The 19,570-nt window shown below is 39.0% G+C and overlaps 2 protein-coding genes across 3 annotated transcripts in view; both read left to right on the top strand.

The window, feature by feature from the left end:
• Positions 1-570: 570 nt before the first annotated feature.
• LOC121374080 (sodium- and chloride-dependent taurine transporter-like) overlaps positions 571-19,570 on the top strand; it is a 75,399-nt gene continuing 56,399 nt past the window's right edge. Inside the window, exon 1 of one of the 2 annotated variants that reach the window (XM_041500995.1) lies at positions 571-686. The gene's annotated coding sequence lies outside the window, so the exon portion shown is untranslated. Of the gene's footprint in view, positions 687-14,046; positions 14,277-19,570 lie in introns of those variants that run through there. The other variant, XM_041500994.1, reaches the window with a different exon arrangement.
• LOC121374822 (BUD13 homolog) lies at positions 1,609-2,214 on the top strand. The gene has a single exon (XM_041501934.1). It carries the CDS (start codon positions 1,609-1,611, stop codon positions 2,212-2,214), a length of 606 nt encoding a protein of 201 aa, XP_041357868.1.

A 19,570-nucleotide genomic window follows, 5' to 3' on the forward strand; every position in this document is an offset into this window, starting at 1 on the left:
GCAATTTCCTGGATACGTCCCTGTTAAGAAAGTACCCCACTGAACTGTACGGAATGTAGGACTCCACCGGAAACTAACAGCGCCGAAACCGTTTGGGTTGCACTGTATCCAAAGAAAAAACATATCTGAATTCACTTCTGATACGTTTATTTACATTTAATAACTAACAATATAATTATAATAATAATTATAATAATAATAATAATAATAATAATAATAATAAAAAATTCAGGGCTGTAACTAGTTTAATTTAATTTTTAAAAACCCAACTGAGTCACAATTGAGTTTTCTCCGGTAATAATAATAAAAAACAACCGCACTTCTAAACTAAAAAACCCCGCTCCTTTGACCCCTCTCCCCACTAGACACGGCCCTGGCCAAACCCTGTATAATGTTAGATTTAAATATCACCAACGTTTGCGCACATGTAAACAAAAGGGAATAATAATATTTGTACAAAATATTTCTTCTACAATTGGCGGCAAAATGAAGAACCAATGAACAGCAGGAAATAATGGGTTTCCTTAGCGAGTCACGTGTTCCATCAGTTATTTTCCGTTCTGTTCTGCCATTCACTGCACGCGAGAGAGAGAATCTGTCAGTACACTAGCGAGCAGCACAAAACTCTATACGTATGCTGTTTTATTCCCGCTGATACCTATTTCCGTGTATAGATCTACGATACGGTAAGCAAACTAGCTTTATATTACAACACAAATTATAATCATAGCCGGTATTTCGTTTTAAGTCTTCAATAGTCGTCAGTGTTTATTTGTTAAAAACAAATAAGAATGAAGATGAATAAATTATGATAAAATTCGTACCGAACAAAAGACTAATCATTAAACTTTTGTACTGCTGTTTGTACTGTTAGTACGGTACATTGTCGGAATACGTAAACTTGATAAATATAAAATTCTACAGACAAAAGAAAACGTGCTTTTTGTCTTCTTTTTTGTCTTTTTCTTTTTCTTGCCGGTCTATCGATTTTTTTCTTTCTACTATTTTTACATCAGTGTTTAAAATGAAGTAGCCTTATAGGATTCTGGGTTTCGCCAGAGTCTGATTTTGTTTCATAAGCGGCACGTAGGGCAAAATACAGACAAAGCATGAAATGTAAAACTGGGTGGTTTTGTGCTGGCAGAACCGTATGATATCTAGTAGGGGGCGCTGGTGGTGCTACCTTTCGTTTTGAACGTAGTCTGCACGTGGAGTGGAGTACAGAAAAAGCATGAAATGTACAACACGGTGTTTTTGTGCTGGCAGGGCCGTACCAAGTTAGTGTAGTGAGGAGGGGTGGGGGTCGGTGGAACTGTCTCTGCCGTCTTTTATTTTGTTTATTAGTCTGCACGTGGAGTGAAGTACAGAAAAAGCATGGTGTTTTGTATGCTGACTACACCACTTTGTTTATACGTTTTTCATGCTTATATCCAATTACGGTTCAAGCACGCTGTCCTGGGTACACTCCTCGGCTATCTGGATTGACTGTCCAGGACAGTAGATAAGCCGTTAATGAGACGTCGGTGTAGTGGCCTCGCACTAAACTCGGTCTGGGAACCGGTACAGGGAGGTGAACTCGGTACGTACCAACCTCAAGTCCAACGGCTTATGCACGACCCCACCGAGCCTCAAGTCCAGCGGCTTAACCACGACACCACCGAGCCTCAAGTCCAGCGGCTTAACCACGACACCACCGAGGCTCAAGTCCAACGGCTTAACCACGACACCACCGAGGCTCAAGTCCAACGGCTTAACCACGACACCACCGAGCCTCAAGTCCAGCGGCTTAACCACGACACCACCGAGCCTCAAGTCCAGCGGCTTAACCACCACCCCACCGAGCCTCAAGTCCAGCGGCTTAACCACGACACCACCGAGCCTCAAGTCCAGCGGTTTAACCACGACACCACCGAGCCTCAAGTCCAGCGGCTTAACCACCACCCCACCGAGCCTCAAGTCCAGCGGCTTAACCACGACACCACCGAGCCTCAAGTCCAGCGGCTTAACCACGACACCACCGAGGCTCAAGTCCAGCGGTTTAACCACGACACCACCGAGCCTCAAGTCCAGCGGCTTAACCACGACACCACCGAGCCTCAAGTCCAGCGGCTTAACCACGACACCACCGAGGCTCAAGTACAACGGCTTAACCACGACACCACCGAGGCTCAAGTCCAACGGCTTAACCACGACACCACCGAGACTCAAGTCTAAGTCTCAATGGTCTAACAAAGTATTACCTGAACAAATATAATTTGATTTGTTCCTAAATGTACTTTATTCAACCATCTTCATAAACACCATACTCCATTTATTAACCCCTGCGCGTGCTGTAACCTCACCATGGTGCAGGGGTGTAACATTCTCTTTGAGAATGGCCAATACAGCACAAATTGAAATTTTGAGTAATAGTCAGTATCTATCTGTGATATTTGTATTTGTGCACAGTTCTTTACACTGTTAAAAACAAATAAGAATGAAGATGAATAAATTATGATAAAATTCGTACCGAACAAAAGACTAATCATTAAACTTTTGTACTGCTGTTTGTACTGTTAGTACGGTACATTGTCGGAATACGTAAACTTGATAAATATAAAATTCTACAGACAAAAGAAAACGTGCTTTTTGTCTTCTTTTTTTGTCTTTTTCTTTTTCTTGCCGGTCTATCGATTTTTTTTCTTTCTACTATTTTTACATCAGTGTTTAAAATGAAGTAGCCTTATAGGATTCTGGGTTTCGCCAGAGTCTGATTTTGTTTCATAAGCGGCACGTAGGGCAAAATACAGACAAAGCATGAAATGTAAAACTGGGTGGTTTTGTGCTGGCAGAACCGTATGATATCTAGTAGGGGGCGCTGGTGGTGCTACCTTTCGTTTTGAACGTAGTCTGCACGTGGAGTGGAGTACAGAAAAAGCATGAAATGTACAACACGGTGTTTTTGTGCTGGCAGGGCCGTACCAAGTTAGTGTAGTGAGGAGGGGTGGGGGTCGGTGGAACTGTCTCTGCCGTCTTTTATTTTGTTTATTAGTCTGCACGTGGAGTGAAGTACAGAAAAAGCATGGTGTTTTGTATGCTGACTACACCACTTTGTTTATACGTTTTTCATGCTTATATCCAATTACGGTTCAAGCACGCTGTCCTGGGTACACTCCTCGGCTATCTGGATTGACTGTCCAGGACAGTAGATAAGCCGTTAATGAGACGTCGGTGTAGTGGCCTCGCACTAAACTCGGTCTGGGAACCGGTACAGGGAGGTGAACTCGGTACGTACCAACCTCAAGTCCAACGGCTTATGCACGACCCCACCGAGCCTCAAGTCCAGCGGCTTAACCACGACACCACCGAGCCTCAAGTCCAGCGGCTTAACCACGACACCACCGAGGCTCAAGTCCAACGGCTTAACCACGACACCACCGAGGCTCAAGTCCAACGGCTTAACCACGACACCACCGAGCCTCAAGTCCAGCGGCTTAACCACGACACCACCGAGCCTCAAGTCCAGCGGCTTAACCACCACCCCACCGAGCCTCAAGTCCAGCGGCTTAACCACGACACCACCGAGCCTCAAGTCCAGCGGTTTAACCACGACACCACCGAGCCTCAAGTCCAGCGGCTTAACCACCACCCCACCGAGCCTCAAGTCCAGCGGCTTAACCACGACACCACCGAGCCTCAAGTCCAGCGGCTTAACCACGACACCACCGAGGCTCAAGTCCAGCGGTTTAACCACGACACCACCGAGCCTCAAGTCCAGCGGCTTAACCACGCTTAACCACGACACCACCGAGCCTCAAGTCCAGCGGCTTAACCACGACACCACCGAGGCTCAAGTACAACGGCTTAACCACGACACCACCGAGGCTCAAGTCCAACGGCTTAACCACGACACCACCGAGACTCAAGTCTAAGTCTCAATGGTCTAACAAAGTATTACCTGAACAAATATAATTTGATTTGTTCCTAAATGTACTTTATTCAACCATCTTCATAAACACCATACTCCATTTATTAACCCCTGCGCGTGCTGTAACCTCACCATGGTGCAGGGGTGTAACATTCTCTTTGAGAATGGCCAATACAGCACAAATTGAAATTTTGAGTAATAGTCAGTATCTATCTGTGATATTTGTATTTGTGCACAGTTCTTTACACTGTTTTTATTTAAATGTTGAATTTGTATATTGATGTTGATCATCACCTTATTTGTTTGCATTACCATAGTTTTGACACCCAATAGCCGATGTATTTTTTGTATTTATTTGTGAAAATGATTGAATTATGGAAATGGTCCATAATTCAAAAACTAAAATTGCCGAGAGGGTTGACATGGGTTTCACTCCATCATGGTTCAATTAAGGTGATGCAATAGCTAGATTTGGTTTCCAACAATTAATGTAATTTTTAGTTATTAACCATTTTTAGAGATAAAAGGTCTTTAAATCCGTGACAGTATGCCTTAGTCCAACGGCTTAACCACAACACCATCGAGACTCGAGTCCAACGGCTTAATCACGACACCACTGTCTGCGCCACTGATGTGGGCTCAGTTTATAAGTGTCCTTTTTGTTTTGGTCTAACTGGAGAATACCCCACACGAGTGCCTCGTACGATAATAGACGGTTGCATAGCAACCGATCAAATCGTGAAGTTGTCTTGTCACCATCGGCTATTCTTGTACGGGGCACCCGCATCGTGTGACGGCGCCTTTAGTGTGTTACTGTGTCACGATTCTTTTTAATTTTTTACTGCCCGACCCTACCTCTTGCTCATTATTATATGCTAGATACAGCCCTAGCTTGTTGCAAAACAGGTAGTGCTTTTTTTTTCTTTTTTAAAGTTTTGTTTTGTATATAGTGAGTTTAGTAACCAGATATAGCGCCATTAATTTTCCTGACAGTTTTAACTCTACTGCGTGACCTAAATGAAATTAAAATTACAAAAATCAATATCATATAAGGTTTCGCTATCAGTGAACTGTTTTTTCATTATATTGGAACAAATAAAATGTTCCTTGATATACCTTATCATTTTATTGAAATAGATACGTACATGTATATATGTATTATATTCCTTTTTACATAAATTATATTGAACAATAAAAGACAACGCGAATATTTCATTATTATTATATATTTATATATATGTATATTTTTTCATATTAAAATTAATTCGGTAATTGGGACTAAGCTCTTTTACAAGATATTGATTATTTTAATACTCAAAACATAATGGAATTTTAATACTCAAAACATAATGGAATTCGAACTAACTAGTTTTAAATAAGTTAAAGAAAAGTAGATTAATATATACGTTACTTTTTTATCCACTATACATTTCAAGCTGCTACTATCACTGGGACGACCAGAAATACATAATTTTGTTACGTTTATTACCTTTGTTACGTTTGTTACATTTGCCGCATTGATAATTTAAGCAAGAAGTTGCCGGGTAATGTGTAGTTTGTCTGTAAGAGTTGTGATATATACACACATGGGAATTAAGTAAGAACCACCTAGTTTTGACCGTGTGGTTTATACTTCACAAGCTAATCGTGAACATTTCTTGGATACAAAACGCAGAAATTAATGGTCTGTGTATACAGATGGTATTGAAAATAATTGACAGCGTGTAAAAAAATGTTTTGTTTAACGACACCACTAGAGTACATTGATTAATTAATCATCGGCTATTATATATGTCAAACATTTGGTAATTTTTAAATATAGTCTTAGTGATGAAACCCGCTACGTTTTTCCATTAGTAGCAAGGGATATTTTATATGCACCATCCCACAGACAGGATAGTACATACCACGGCCTTTGATATACCAGTCGTGGTGCACTGGCTGCAACTAGAAATAGCCCAATGGGCCCACCGAAGGGGATCGATCCTAGACCGACCGCGCATCAAGCAAGCGCTTTACCACTAGCTATGTCCCGCTCATATAGCCTGTAACGCTGTCGATACATCGATATTTAATGCATTCTAGGGGAAAAAGATAGAAACCATAAGTATGCTTGAAATTGTGTAGTAATTACCTATGGAGCTGGAATCGCACTGATGTGCTTCTCATAAGTAATTTATTCACGCCATCTCGGTAAATACCCAGTAGATACAGAATATGTAAAAACTGAATATCAGGTTTAAACTGCGTCATCACGCTATCTCGATAAATACCCAGTAGATACAGAATGTATAAAAACTCTGAATATCAGGTTTAAACTGCGTCATCATGCCATCTCAATAAATACTCAGTAGACACAAAATATATAAAAACACTGAATATCAGGTTTAAACTGCGTCATCACGCCATCTCGGTAAATACCCAGTAGATAGAGAATGTATAAAAAAAACCCTCTGAATATCAGGTTTAACCTGCGTTAGCACGCCATCTCGATAAATACTCAGTAGACACAGAATATATAAAAACACTGAATATCAGGTTTAAACTGCGTCATCACGCCATCTCAATAAATACTCAGTAGACACAGAATATATAAAAACACTGAATATCAGGTTTAAACTGCGTCATCACGCCATCTCGGTAAATACCCAGTAGATACAGAATGTATAAAAACTCTGAATATCAGCTTTAAACTGCGTCATCACGCCATCTCAATAAATACTCAGTAGACACAGAATATATAAAAACACTGAATATCAGGTTTAAACTGCGTCATCACGCCATCTCAATAAATACTCAGTAGACACAGAATATATAAAAACACTGAATATCAGGTTTAAACTGCGTCATCACGCCATCTCGGTAAATACCCAGTAGACACAGAATGTATAAAAACTCTGAATATCAGGTTTAAACTGCGTCATCACGCCATCTCGGTAAATGCCCAGTAGACACAGAATGTATAAACACTCTGAATATCAGGTTTAAACTGCGTCATCACGCCATCTCGATAAATACCCAGTAGATACAGAATGTATAAAAACTGAATATCAGCTTTAAACTGCGTCATCACGCTTCTCGATAAATACCCAGTCGGTAAATACAGTAATGTATAAAAAAACTGAATATCAGCATCTTAAATAAGGTTTTGCGTCATCACGCCATCTCGATAAATACCCAGAATATATAAAAACTCTGAATATCAGGTTTAAACTGCGTCATCACGCCATCTCGATGTATAAAAACTGAATATCAGCTTTAAACTGCGTCATCACGCCATCTCGATAAATACCCAGAATATATAAAAACTCTGAATATCAGGTTTAAACTATAGCACGTTTAAAAAAACTGCGTTTAAACCTGCGTTAGCAAGCCATCTCGGTAAATACCCAGTAGATACAGAATGTATAAAAACTCTGAATATCAGTTTAAACTGCGTCATCACGCCATCTCGATAAATATCAGGTTTAAACTGCGTCATCACTGAATGTCAGGTTTAAACTGCGTCAACACGCCATCTCGGTAAATACCCAGTAGATACAGAATGCATAAAAACTCTGAATATCAGGTTTAAACTGCGTCATCACGCCATATCGGTAAATACCCAGTAGATACAGAATGCATAAAAACTCTGAATATCAGGTTTAAACTGCGTCATCACGCCATATCGGTAAATACCCAGTAGATACAGAATGCATAAAAACTCGGAATATCAGGTTTAAACTGCGTCATCACGCCATCTCGGTAAATACCTAGTAGATACAGAATGTATAAAAACTCTGAATATCAGGTTTAAACTGCGTCAGCACGTACAGTTACCTGTAGGTACCTTTTTGCAATATTTGCAATATGCAAAAAGCTCACCAACGACAACTTTGAGCCGTAAACCAGAAACTTTTAAAACAAATATAAAAAAACAAAATGTATTCCCTTCGAGCAACAACAATAATTTTTAGGCAGCGGCAAAAAGCTCCCATCGGCAAAACCCCTGATCAACGGAAATCCATATCGCAACGACGACAATTGCCGCCGGTACCGTCGTTAAGTTCGAGCAAGAATCCCGTTCAGTAGGCTCAGCGCTCGCGGTTTGTCGCTATACTGGTTTTTACGTTTAACGTTAAATGATTGAGATAGGACAGCAAACAATGAAAAACAGTCAAACATTGTTAGCGAACACTTGATCCCCTGAACCCGTTACAGGTTTACATGTACCGACTGAAAAACCTGCCACACAGCAAGTTCAACCTGTTATAACGGACATCGTGTGTTGCAACCAGCTACAGGACATTTCAGAACCAACCCGCATTACGAATGCACGAATTGTACCTCAACATAAAAAACACCTGTTGATAACGACCATACCGGCCACATCTCGTGTCCGTCTCTTTCGATGGTTTTAATATTTACACGAGTCTGACTGTACCTAACACGTGTGTGAGACCGGTTATTGCGTTCTTATTTTGTTTTGTCTGTGCAATAGTATACGGTGTGACTAAATATTGTTAAGTTGTCGTGTCATTCGCAAATGGCCTTTTCGCACGTGTTACCATAATATCGCACAAATAGCCCAACAAGAAAGTGTCGATTTCAGAACTAACGATATATACATGTACGCTGTAAATAAATTACGTGGGTAAATAGTCTTGTTGACGGTAGATGTATTGCACTAGTGGGCCGGCAGATCCAGAGGAAAAGTACCTTACCTGACACAAGAGGCTAAGTGGATCGAACCCCATCCCCTCCTCGTTCTGTCTGTGGGAAAATGAGGCTATTTGATAGTAGCCCATATGGTGCGCTCCCTCTCTCTCCCTCCCTCTCCCTCTCTCTCCCTCCCTCTTTCCCTCTCTCTCCCTCTCTCTCCCTCCCCCTTGCTCCCTCTTTTTTTCTCTCTCCCCTTCTATCTGTGTGTGTGTGTGTATCTCTTTCTCTGTCTCTGTATCTGTGTGTCTGTCTCTCTATGTGTCTCTCTCCCCCTCCATCTCCCTCTCTCCTTTGCTTCCTCTATCTCTGTGTGTGTCTATCTCTTTTTCTCACTGTCTCTGCGTGTGTCTGTCTCTTTCCCCCAGCTCCATTTTCCTCATGAAGCATTTTGACATCTGCAGTGTTCGAGATTAATGGTATCCCGATATCCCGGGGATACCAGAATTTAATTTTGGATACCAGACTTCAAGAACCTAGTATCCCACCGGGATACCATATAATACTAAATTATCAGATGGGATAACAGATTTTGAAATGTTAGTATCCAAATGGGATACTGCCCGAAAATTTTAATCTCGAACGCTGTCTAATATCCGAAATAAAAACGTGCCAAGGTACGATTCAAATATTCACAATATGGCGAAACCGTTTTAACGTCAACTCGAAATCTGAAACATTTTATTTCCATCACTAGACTAGAAATACCTACAATATCCCTTGTCCTTTCTGACACGTTTTACATACTTTTGACATATATTTGACAGCCCACTGGCATTTAATTTATAACTGATTGCAGTGTACCGAAGTTCGTAATTCATTATATGCAATATTTTGAAATGCGTCCATTTAATTTTGTATGTTATGCAAAATAAAATCATCATGCGTCGGATACATTCCAAAACTATTTATTTCAATTCTCATTAATACTTAATACGGAGGAATTAATCACAAATATTGTTGGTAGTTAATCTTATTATTGGTTGTAAACCCCCGATCTGTCATCCCCCCAATGTCTACTTGCTTCCGTCGTGGCTGGCTCTAGTGGTGTAATGAAACAAAACAAACTTTAATGTCTGTCCCTCTCAAAATTATCAACGCAGTCTGCAAATATATTATGCTGCACTTGCGTCTTTTGAAGATGGATGCAAATAATGGATAAAACTATTTGAAATGGCGACTCTGAACCAGACATCAATATATTTCCCAGAAACCCATTATACGGCGAATGTATGATAAGCAAAAACAACCGCCATCAATGCCCTCCAGCCGGCTTACATTATCGATTTTGAGCAAAGCTATAATTCAGCCGAAAAGCTGAAAATAGTTTGAGATAATTACCATAATGTTTTTTAATGTGTTCATCTAAAGTCCGTGATTAAAAAAAGAGAAAAGCCTAATTAAGTTAATGCACGGAGAGCCATATATTATAAGCATCATTTTGGGCTATAATCAGTTTGGGTTGTTTTCCCCCATGCTTTTAGACAAAATTCTGTTACGAATTAACAGTAATTGTTGAAAGAAATATGTCGATAAAGATTGCAGCTTGTTAAAATTTCTGAACTTATTATTTTTTTGTATTATTACTATGAAAACTGTAAATGTGAATAAATATTACTGCATAACTTAAAACCCATAAACTGTATAGCATCTGTAATTCTGAGGATGTTTACCAGATTATTATTTATTTTCAATTTAACAGGTTTACCATTAACAATGACAGAGTAAGGAGGCGACCTTGCATTTTCTTCCTGCCCCGTTTGATAACTAATATTGATCTAGTCCTCTCTCGGTAATTTTTAGTATAAATATTGGTCAGCGTATCTACCACCACCAGCCACCTAGATCTTCCCTTAATTAAGCCCCGCCCCCCCTCTCTCTCTCTCTCTCTCTCTCTCTCTCTGTCTGTCTCTCTGTCTGTCTGTCTGTCTGTCTGTCTGTCCGTCTGTCTGTCCGTCTCTGTATCTATCTTCTGTGTCCAGCTGACTTCATAACTGGCTAGCACCAGAGTTAGATCCTTACAAATGACAGGATCAGTGATTGGCATGACCGATTGCGCCATCAGTGAATCTGGCTATACGATTCTAACAATAACATTACGTCATGATTGGTATCCACGCTTGACAGTTGAATGACGTTTGGTCGTCATGGGAATTAGAAAGCTATTTCATTTGATCACAAACGAGAGATTAAAGAAAGAGAAACTACTGTAGCGTTACGTAGGAAAACGGACAGTTGCTATGCACATAGCTACATTTTATTACAATTTGGACATTACCTATTTAGTGAGCGAAACGTTAAGTGATGTAGCTTACGGACAAAACTTTCCAAAAGAAAAGTGTTTTAGCAAAACGTTTTTTTTTTCTTTCTTTTTTTTCTCGAACAAAACGTGTATTTACAATAATTTATAATTTAAAAAAAAGTATATTGTTAAAGTAAATTAGGCCTACAGAATGCCCTCTGCAACCAATGTAACAGCTAACATTTTTTGAAATACGTTCTGATGTCTGAGCAAAGGAATAGTTTATAGTTTATGTCTATGAATGTGATAGTCGTTGTTTTACTTTGCCTACGCAAATGTCAACGATGTCAACAATCTAATATACGTACTGTTGTGCGCAATCGACGCATGGGTTTTAAATTTACAAGATTTAAATAGGAATTGTACCTCCACTATGACATTCGTCGGTGAAACGTTTCGAATAGCGATTTGTCTGGTGTCTCTCTGTCTGTCTGTTCGGCGTCTGTCCGTCAACTTTTGTTTTGAAGTCGATCTTCTTTTAGTTTCGATTGGATTTTCTGAAACTTGGTACAGTGCTACTGACAAAACTGAAAATATATCGGAGCTCTGTTATAGACTAATATGCGTCTTGTTTTTTGTTTTTGTGATTTTAAAAGGACAAAATCATTTTCCTTTTGCTATGCTGGTACGTCACGACTGGCAATCTGTCACGCATAACATATTGTTATGCACAGGAAATATTTGGGGTGTGTGTGTTAGTGTGTGTGTGTGTGTGTGCGTGTTAGTGTGCGTGTGTGTGTGTGTGTATGTATGTATGTATGGGCCATTTGACCTAATGCAATGAAAATACGACTATGGGGGCGGGGCGTATCCCAGTGGTAAAACGCTCGCCTGATGCGCGCTCGGTCTGGGAACGATCCCCGTCAGTGGGCCCTTTGGGCTCTTTCTCGTCCCAGCTAGTGCACCACGACTGGTATATCAAAGGCCGTGGTATCTGCTACCCTGTATGCGGGATATTGCATATAAAAGAATCGGATGCCTTGCTACTAATGGAAAAAAGTAGCGGGTTTCCTCTTATTAAGTCTAAATGTCAAAATTACCAAACGTTTGACATCCAATAGCCGATGATTAATAAATATATGTACTCTAGTGGTGTCGTTAAACAAAGCAAACTTTAAAATGCTATTATAGTTTTGAGATACTAGTGGGAAAATGTAGCGGGTTTCCTTTCTAAGGCTATATGTCAAAATTACCAAATGTTTGACATCCAATAGCCGATGATTAATAACAAATCAATGTGCTCTAGTGGTGTCATAAAAACATTTTAACTTTTAACCATCTACGATTTTTTAAAAGAGACCATTGATCTATAGCAAATCGTTAGTAAAATTTCTTTATATGCATATTTTAATAAATGCAACTTTTATTAACGTGCGTGTGTGCGTGCGTCTTAACATTTGCCAACCTACAGTAAATGTTCAGATCCACTCACGCATATAGGGTAGTCACATTCATATCCAGTAACGCTTAACACTTTTCATGTATAGTACAGCACGTTATCGCACGATTCTGTTGCAAACTGCATTGTGTAGTGAACTATTTTTGATGGCAAATCATTAACATTATTGCAGGATTTTATTTTGTTTACTTCATGTAGGCCAATCTCTTATTTGAGGCCACTGAGCATTAAATTCTTAAATGTAAGCTTATTTTACAGCGTACTACATTACCCATTATTTATTTATTTTTGTAAAAAGAAGAGAAAAAAAATCCGGTTTATATAATGCATTATTAGGTTATGTTTGCGTATACCTACCTACTTCATGTGGCGACAAGTAATAAATCCATCTGCCGATAACCGAAAGATAACCAAATATTTTCTATGCACAAAGATTACATGCGTCATTAGATTACCATCCGTCACTAGATTACCATCCGTCACTAGATTGCCATCCGTGTACATGTCCATTCATGAGGCAGGTTATGGACTGGAAACTGTCGCGCAGTATAACAGAAACCTGCCCATCCTGTAAAACACAATGGTGTATGATGACAGCTTGACATACATACTGTGGCGTTTACGACCAGTTCTTTACTACCCCAAGCGCATTGTTGTGCGAAATGAATAGGTATTCTGGTTAATGAATTGTGTTTTGGAGGTATGGGGTGACACACTATCTGTTCTGCTGGTTAATGAATTGTGTTTTGTAGGTATGAGGTGACACACTATCTGTTCTGCTGGTTAATGAATTGTGTTTTGTAAGTATGAAGTGACACACACACACTATATGTTCTACAATATAATCCCCGATGTACGTCCCTAAAACTCACGTCATCAGAACTGGAACACTCACAAATAAGACTAATAAGAAATGGGTTTCTGAACTGATTAATGATGAGATGGAAAGACGATACATTGCCGTTTGTATACATGTATTTGAAACAGCAGCAGCAACAACAACAACAACAAAACAAAAAAAAAATAAAAATAAAAATAAAGGCCCACCCCCAAAACAATCCCAAGCCAAAACAGAAACGTACAAAAACAAAACAAAGCCACAACCCTCCCGCAAAAAAGAAAAAACATAATTAAAACAAAATAAAAATAAATCGAAACAAAATCAATGAAAACAAGAAAAACCAAACCCCCTATTAAATATTCACCAAGTAGTACTCAGCACTTGTATTGTCTATAAGAGCAACGAGGAAGCTGATCTCCTCTCTAAGACTATATGACAGAATTACCAAATGTTTGACATCCACCAGTCGATGTTTAATAAATCAATGTGCTCTAGTGGTGTCGTTAAAACAAAACAAACTTTAACTCTTTACTGTTAAAACTCATATAGACTGGATGCGGCGCGTGAAGGGGAAAATCAAATTTTTTGTTTGTCTATATTTATAATAAAGTGACCCCCCCCCACCCCCACCCCCACCCACGGTCTCTACGACCCTGGTTTGACGCACACGCAAACCAGAGGCCTGTTCAGAAGGGTGATCTGTCGCTATGGATCACTTAACTGGTTTTTACACATAACGGTACATCTCGCTAGATTGGTTTTTACGCCTCGCTAGATTGGTTTTTACGCCTAACGGTAGATGGATGTGATGTGATAGAAGACGATGGTACCAGTGAAATTGTTAGCGAGCGCTCGGCCGCCCGAACACGCCCCTGGTTTTTTCCCCTGCGTCTGGTAGTTCGTTGGTGAGTAATCGAGTTTCCTCGACTGCCGCCGAGTCTCGGGTCAAGCTATAAATACTGAATCTCTTCCTTCGGTGTTAGCGAAGCACGCTGTAACAAAACAATCCCGTTAGTGATTGGGACGAACGGAAAATTCCGCTTACCAATTTCGATTATTAGTCGTAGGTACGGACGTCTGCTACAGCACTGCAAACGGTTATCTGACGTTGTTACCAGTTTTTGCAGATGTAAGTAAAAAAACATCCTTGCTGTTTTTGTGTGTGTAACATTGCTTTTAATAGCTCCTTGTCGTTTTTATTGTTTACTTTTATCTCGTGTCTTTATGGCATCGCACATCTTTATAGTATGTTTGGTATGTTACATATGCTTTGCTGAAGGAAAAGAGAGGTGGGGAGGGAGTGCGTCTGCGCCCACCTCTCCTCTTATTGAAGCGCCCAAAATATCTATTTTTTTTTTTTTCTGTTCTAAATATATAAATGACATGTTTAAAAAGTGACGGAGAACCCCACTATAGCGTTTGTTGTTCACATATCCTTCCTACGGTCCTGATATGTGTGGTATGTAGGCACGTATGATTGATATTGTTTATACGTATGCTAATATATGTTTGTATGATAAAACGTATGGTGCATGTATGGCATGTGTCTGTGTATACAGTCACGCATGCTACACATACACACGCGCGCACATACGTACGCACCACACACCAGCATCACCGTAGCCAGTGGGGGTGGGCTTTTGACCCACGTCCCTCTATGAAAATTTCCAAACATTTTTGCCTTTAGACATTATAAAATTTAGTTCGTGTGTTCTCTAGCGTTTTATATTATATAACATCTTGTCTTAAAGTTAGTCTCTGGTTACCATAGTATAACATTGTTGTTTACCCACGCCAAATACAAACTCCAAATATCAAGACAGTGTTTTATTTTAGTTAATAACGTGACACTTCCACAACACAAAAACTCCCGTGGAACCGTTTACGTGTCGTATGTATACATGTACTGTTTGTGTGAACATACCGCAGCATCGGAACTTAAATCTTGAAATAGCCAATAGCCGATGATTAATAAATCAGTGTGCTCTAGTGGTGACGTTAAACAAAGCACATCTTTAAAGCTTGAAATCCACTCGCGGAAATAAAGAAACCAGAAAAACATGCGTTAGTGTGTATGTGTTTGTGTATATGAGTGAGTATGTATGTGCGTGCGTTCTTTCTCCCGTTCTTTTTAATATATATAAACAGGTAGACAGACAGACAGACATACAGGCAGGCAGGCATACAGACCGATTCATGCACACAAACACATGCATAACGACTGATACGGCTAGACAGACGCAGACACGGACAAAAAGACACACACGCAACGCCTGCATGCATAACATTCTCAAGCATGCATAACAATGACACACAACACCCACCCAACGAGGAACACATGTATAGCATATACGTAACATACGTAAAGGCGACTCAACACCATACGAGTGCCTCGTATGATAATAGCCACGGAAATAGCCGATTGTAACAACAAACATTACTACGATTCCATCAGTTGTTATTATATGCAATTAGTTATTCTCGTACGAGGCACTCGTGTCGTGTGGCGGAGCCTTAACAGACAATAATTAAGACACACATTATTAAAACATGCATACATACACACATAAACCAAACTGCCATTGTTTACAATGTGTTGAATAAGCAAATATATGCTGTAGTCACGATACATGTTGGCAACGAATGACCAGGTAAAGTTCTGCATTTCTGGCTACTGGTCAAAAGTCTAGCTTTTTGGGACGGATTGCTTTTCTCCTAGTTAACACCGGCAAAGGAATGTTGTATTGTTCAAACTTGCTGGATTCATTCCTTTCCAGTTGATAGTTTTAAAGATAATTTTTAATCTAGAAATAAATTGTAGTTTTTTTTACAACTGGTTTGTATTGGCGCACAGATTTATTACTGTGTCGATGAGACGATTAATACGCTTGGGTCCACTTTACATTGCTAACTAATCCTGTATTTCCGGTAAAATTTAATATTATTCTTAAAGGTCAAACAGGTATTAAAGACATGTATAAATTATTAAATCATGAAATTATTACACTGCCATCACAAATAAGATGTAGAAACCAAGGTTTTGCCTTTGACTCAAAAGAATGGGGAAACTATTTTAAAGTGCCTTTTATAAGTCTTTGATATGGTTTCAATACAGAATTATACACAAGATACTAACAACTAATACTTTTTTTTACATAAAATTAAATACATAGATACTAATGAATGTACGTTCTGTGGCAGTTCACCAGTAACATTAACACATTTATTTTACTATTGTAATAAAGTGACTGATCTGTGGCATGCTGTTGTAAATTGGATTTTTAAACAAAAAAGGAATTCGAATAAAATTAAATAAAACAATTATTTTATTTGGACAAATAGGCAATATAAAAAACATATTTATAAACTGGCTGTTAAAAAAATATTAAATATTATATATACAAGACAAAAATGGAAAAAAATGAAATTAATACAATAGCTGCTCAAAACTTTTTGCAAAATAAATACGAAATAGAAAAATATATTCTTTTTAAAAACTGTAAATATGAAGAGTATAATACAATCTGGACACCATGGAAACGACTTTTCAGTCAAGAAAGTAATTTCATGGAAGAAAATAGAAACAGTTATCAAGCGAGCGCTTGACATGAGTTTTGACATTATTACTTAGCAGTATAATTACTACTATAGCTTTTCTTTCTAACATTCCTTTTTTCTAAACTTATATCTTTATTTTATGTCCCCATTACGTCAACCAGTCTATTTAAATATATTTCTATTAACTAGCCATTTATAATGTGTTATTAATATTACTATCTACATGTACATATACATTAATATTAAATATATCATCATGTACATTATTTGTACAAGTATTACTATAATCAGCATACTGCCACAATGTGTATGTACTCCTAGTATTTAGCGTGTATAATGTAATTAATCTTCTGTGAGGCACCCCAACCCTGGCATCGTCAAAATGAGCTGGGGACAATGAAATATTTTAAAAAATAAATAATAATAAAAAACACGCTTTGGCCGACTACTCCGGATAACGGTAAAGTTGTGAAATAGGCTTTTTTTTTTAGAACTGGTTTGTAAACGGTAAAGTTGTGAAATTAAATCAGGGCTCAAGCTAGGTCTAAATTTTAGGGAGAAGTAACTTCTCCCTCCAGACCTTGAGATGGAGAAGTTTTTAACCAGAGGGAGACTTGAATTTATTTCTATTTTTTACAGAAATAAACAACAAAAAAGCAATGTACCACGTTAAACATTTATGTTTAAAATCGACATTAATATCATATGCATTTAGTATTATGAAAACAACTTATATTTTAAAGTACAGTGCAATAGTACCACATTTCTAAACGCTGTCTTAAATAATGCAAAAAAAAAAAAAAAAAAAAAAAATAACCAAAAATATATATGTATATATATAGATGTTTTATGCATGTCACCTTCTCCAAATTTCTAGTCAGTCACCCGTGAACGCATGTTGCTAAGCATGTGGCCTCTGTTTTGACAAGGCGACTTTGATATCGCTCCAGACACACAGTCAGGGCGAGGTCGGCGAGATCAAGGCGAAGTTTGGGCTCATTTCGCCTGGTTGCGTGATCCCTGTAAATGGTCCATTTTATTTATTTATGTATTATGTATTACAGGAAAAATAAAATAGCCGGTTACTATCTTCGGATATCGGCTTTATCTTGCTCAGGTTGAATGGCTAATACAAGTCGACAGAGCTTCGTAGTATTCGCCATTCTAACCGTCACAGGATAAAGCCGATGTCTCTTTGAAGACGGTACTAGCGTTAAGATAGCTTCGAAAGTATGTAGCCCAGTTCGCAAACGTTAACAACAAACGGTTCGCTGAACTCAGCCCAGTTATTAATTATATCGCTCTCCTTTCCTAATCGTAATCCCAACATTAGCCGCTTAATACGTGAGTGCAATATTTCGCCGTCTTCAGTAAATCATATCGTAGCCTAAATCGTTTGCATTCGATCCCAGATACTCGACAGTAGGAATAAATTGATGGCAAAGGTCTGCGGCGGCCTTGGTTCACACGCTAAATGAATACTGTGTGCACCCAACTGTTTTGATTGCTGTCAGAGGGTCACGTCACCCAGTCTAGTTTATTTCAGTTCGTATTCGTAGTGACCGACAAGTAACACGCAATATAACATATCAATTCATATTAGAATGTTGAGAGAGAGAGGGAGAGGGGGTGGAGGGGGGAGGGAGGGAGAGAGAGGGAGGGAGGGAGGAAGAGAGAGAGCGAGAGGGATGGGGGAGGGGAGGGGGAGGGAGGGAGGGAGAGAATGAGAAAGAATGAGAGAGAGAATGAGAAAGAATGATAGAGAGAAAGAATGAGAGAGAGAGAGAATGAGAGAGAATAAGAGAGAGAGAGAGAATGAGAGAGAATGAGAATGAGAGAGAATGAGAGAGAGAGATGAGAGAGAGAGAGAGAGAGAGAGAGTTATTAACTTTGTGCCTACTGGTCATAATTCAGAAATTAAAAGCGGAACCATAACACCGCCTCCTCCAAGAAAATTCACCACCCCACCAAGAAAATCCACCACCCCACCAAAAAAAACCCCACCATCAACAACACCAATATTAACAACAGCAACAAAAACCCCACCCCCACCACCACTAATGACAAAACCACCACCACCACCAATAACCATCATCAAACAACCAACCTAAGAAATAAACTAAACCAAAACAACATAATAAACCAACAAACAAAGGTCCAGCAACTAAATAAAGTGGAAATATTAAGTTTTGGTGTGGTAAATACATTGTAATCATTTATACTCCTACGTTGAAAATAAATTGTGGTTCAAACCACAGTCGTAATACTAGTAATAAGTATTTTCCCCCAAATGATATCGTCTGCTTGACTGTGATGATGTCATCTGCTTGACTGTGATGATGTCGTCTGCTTGACTATGCTACATTTCCTTTTCATGTAAGCGACTCCATAGGTTATGTCTACTGTTATTGGAAACGTGATGCTTTACTCACAGAGTGGCAAGTTATCATGAAAGATAATTTTATTTTCATTCTCCCTTAAGAAGACTTTATCACTGGCTGCCTTGTCGGTTTGGACAATTTTAGTTTTTACTGCCTTCGTTTCAAACAGCAATACAAAGAGTACGAAGCGTATCACGGTTGTGCTTTTGATAACGTTGTTATTCCCAGCACCTAATCTCCACTGACCCACTCTTATCAAAACAAGTTAAGAGCACATTGATCGATTGATCATGGGCTACTACAAAAAGCTAAAGTTTGTTTTGTTTAACGACACAGTTGGAGCTTATTGATTTATTTATTTATCATCGGCTATTGGATGTCAAACGTTTAGAGAGAAAACACACTTTTATTTTTTACCATTAGTTGTGAGGGACCTGTTAATAGTATATGCGCCATCCTACAGACATGATAGCACATACCACGG

Source organism: Gigantopelta aegis, chromosome 6, assembly GCF_016097555.1.
Source record: "Gigantopelta aegis isolate Gae_Host chromosome 6, Gae_host_genome, whole genome shotgun sequence".
Taxonomy (NCBI): Eukaryota; Metazoa; Mollusca; class Gastropoda; order Neomphalida; family Peltospiridae; genus Gigantopelta; species Gigantopelta aegis.

Bases quoted from the DNA above. Each gene is read 5' to 3' on its own strand.
- LOC121374822 (XM_041501934.1), top strand. From the start codon at position 1,609: ATGCACGACCCCACCGAGCCTCAAGTCCAGCGGCTTAACCACGACACC.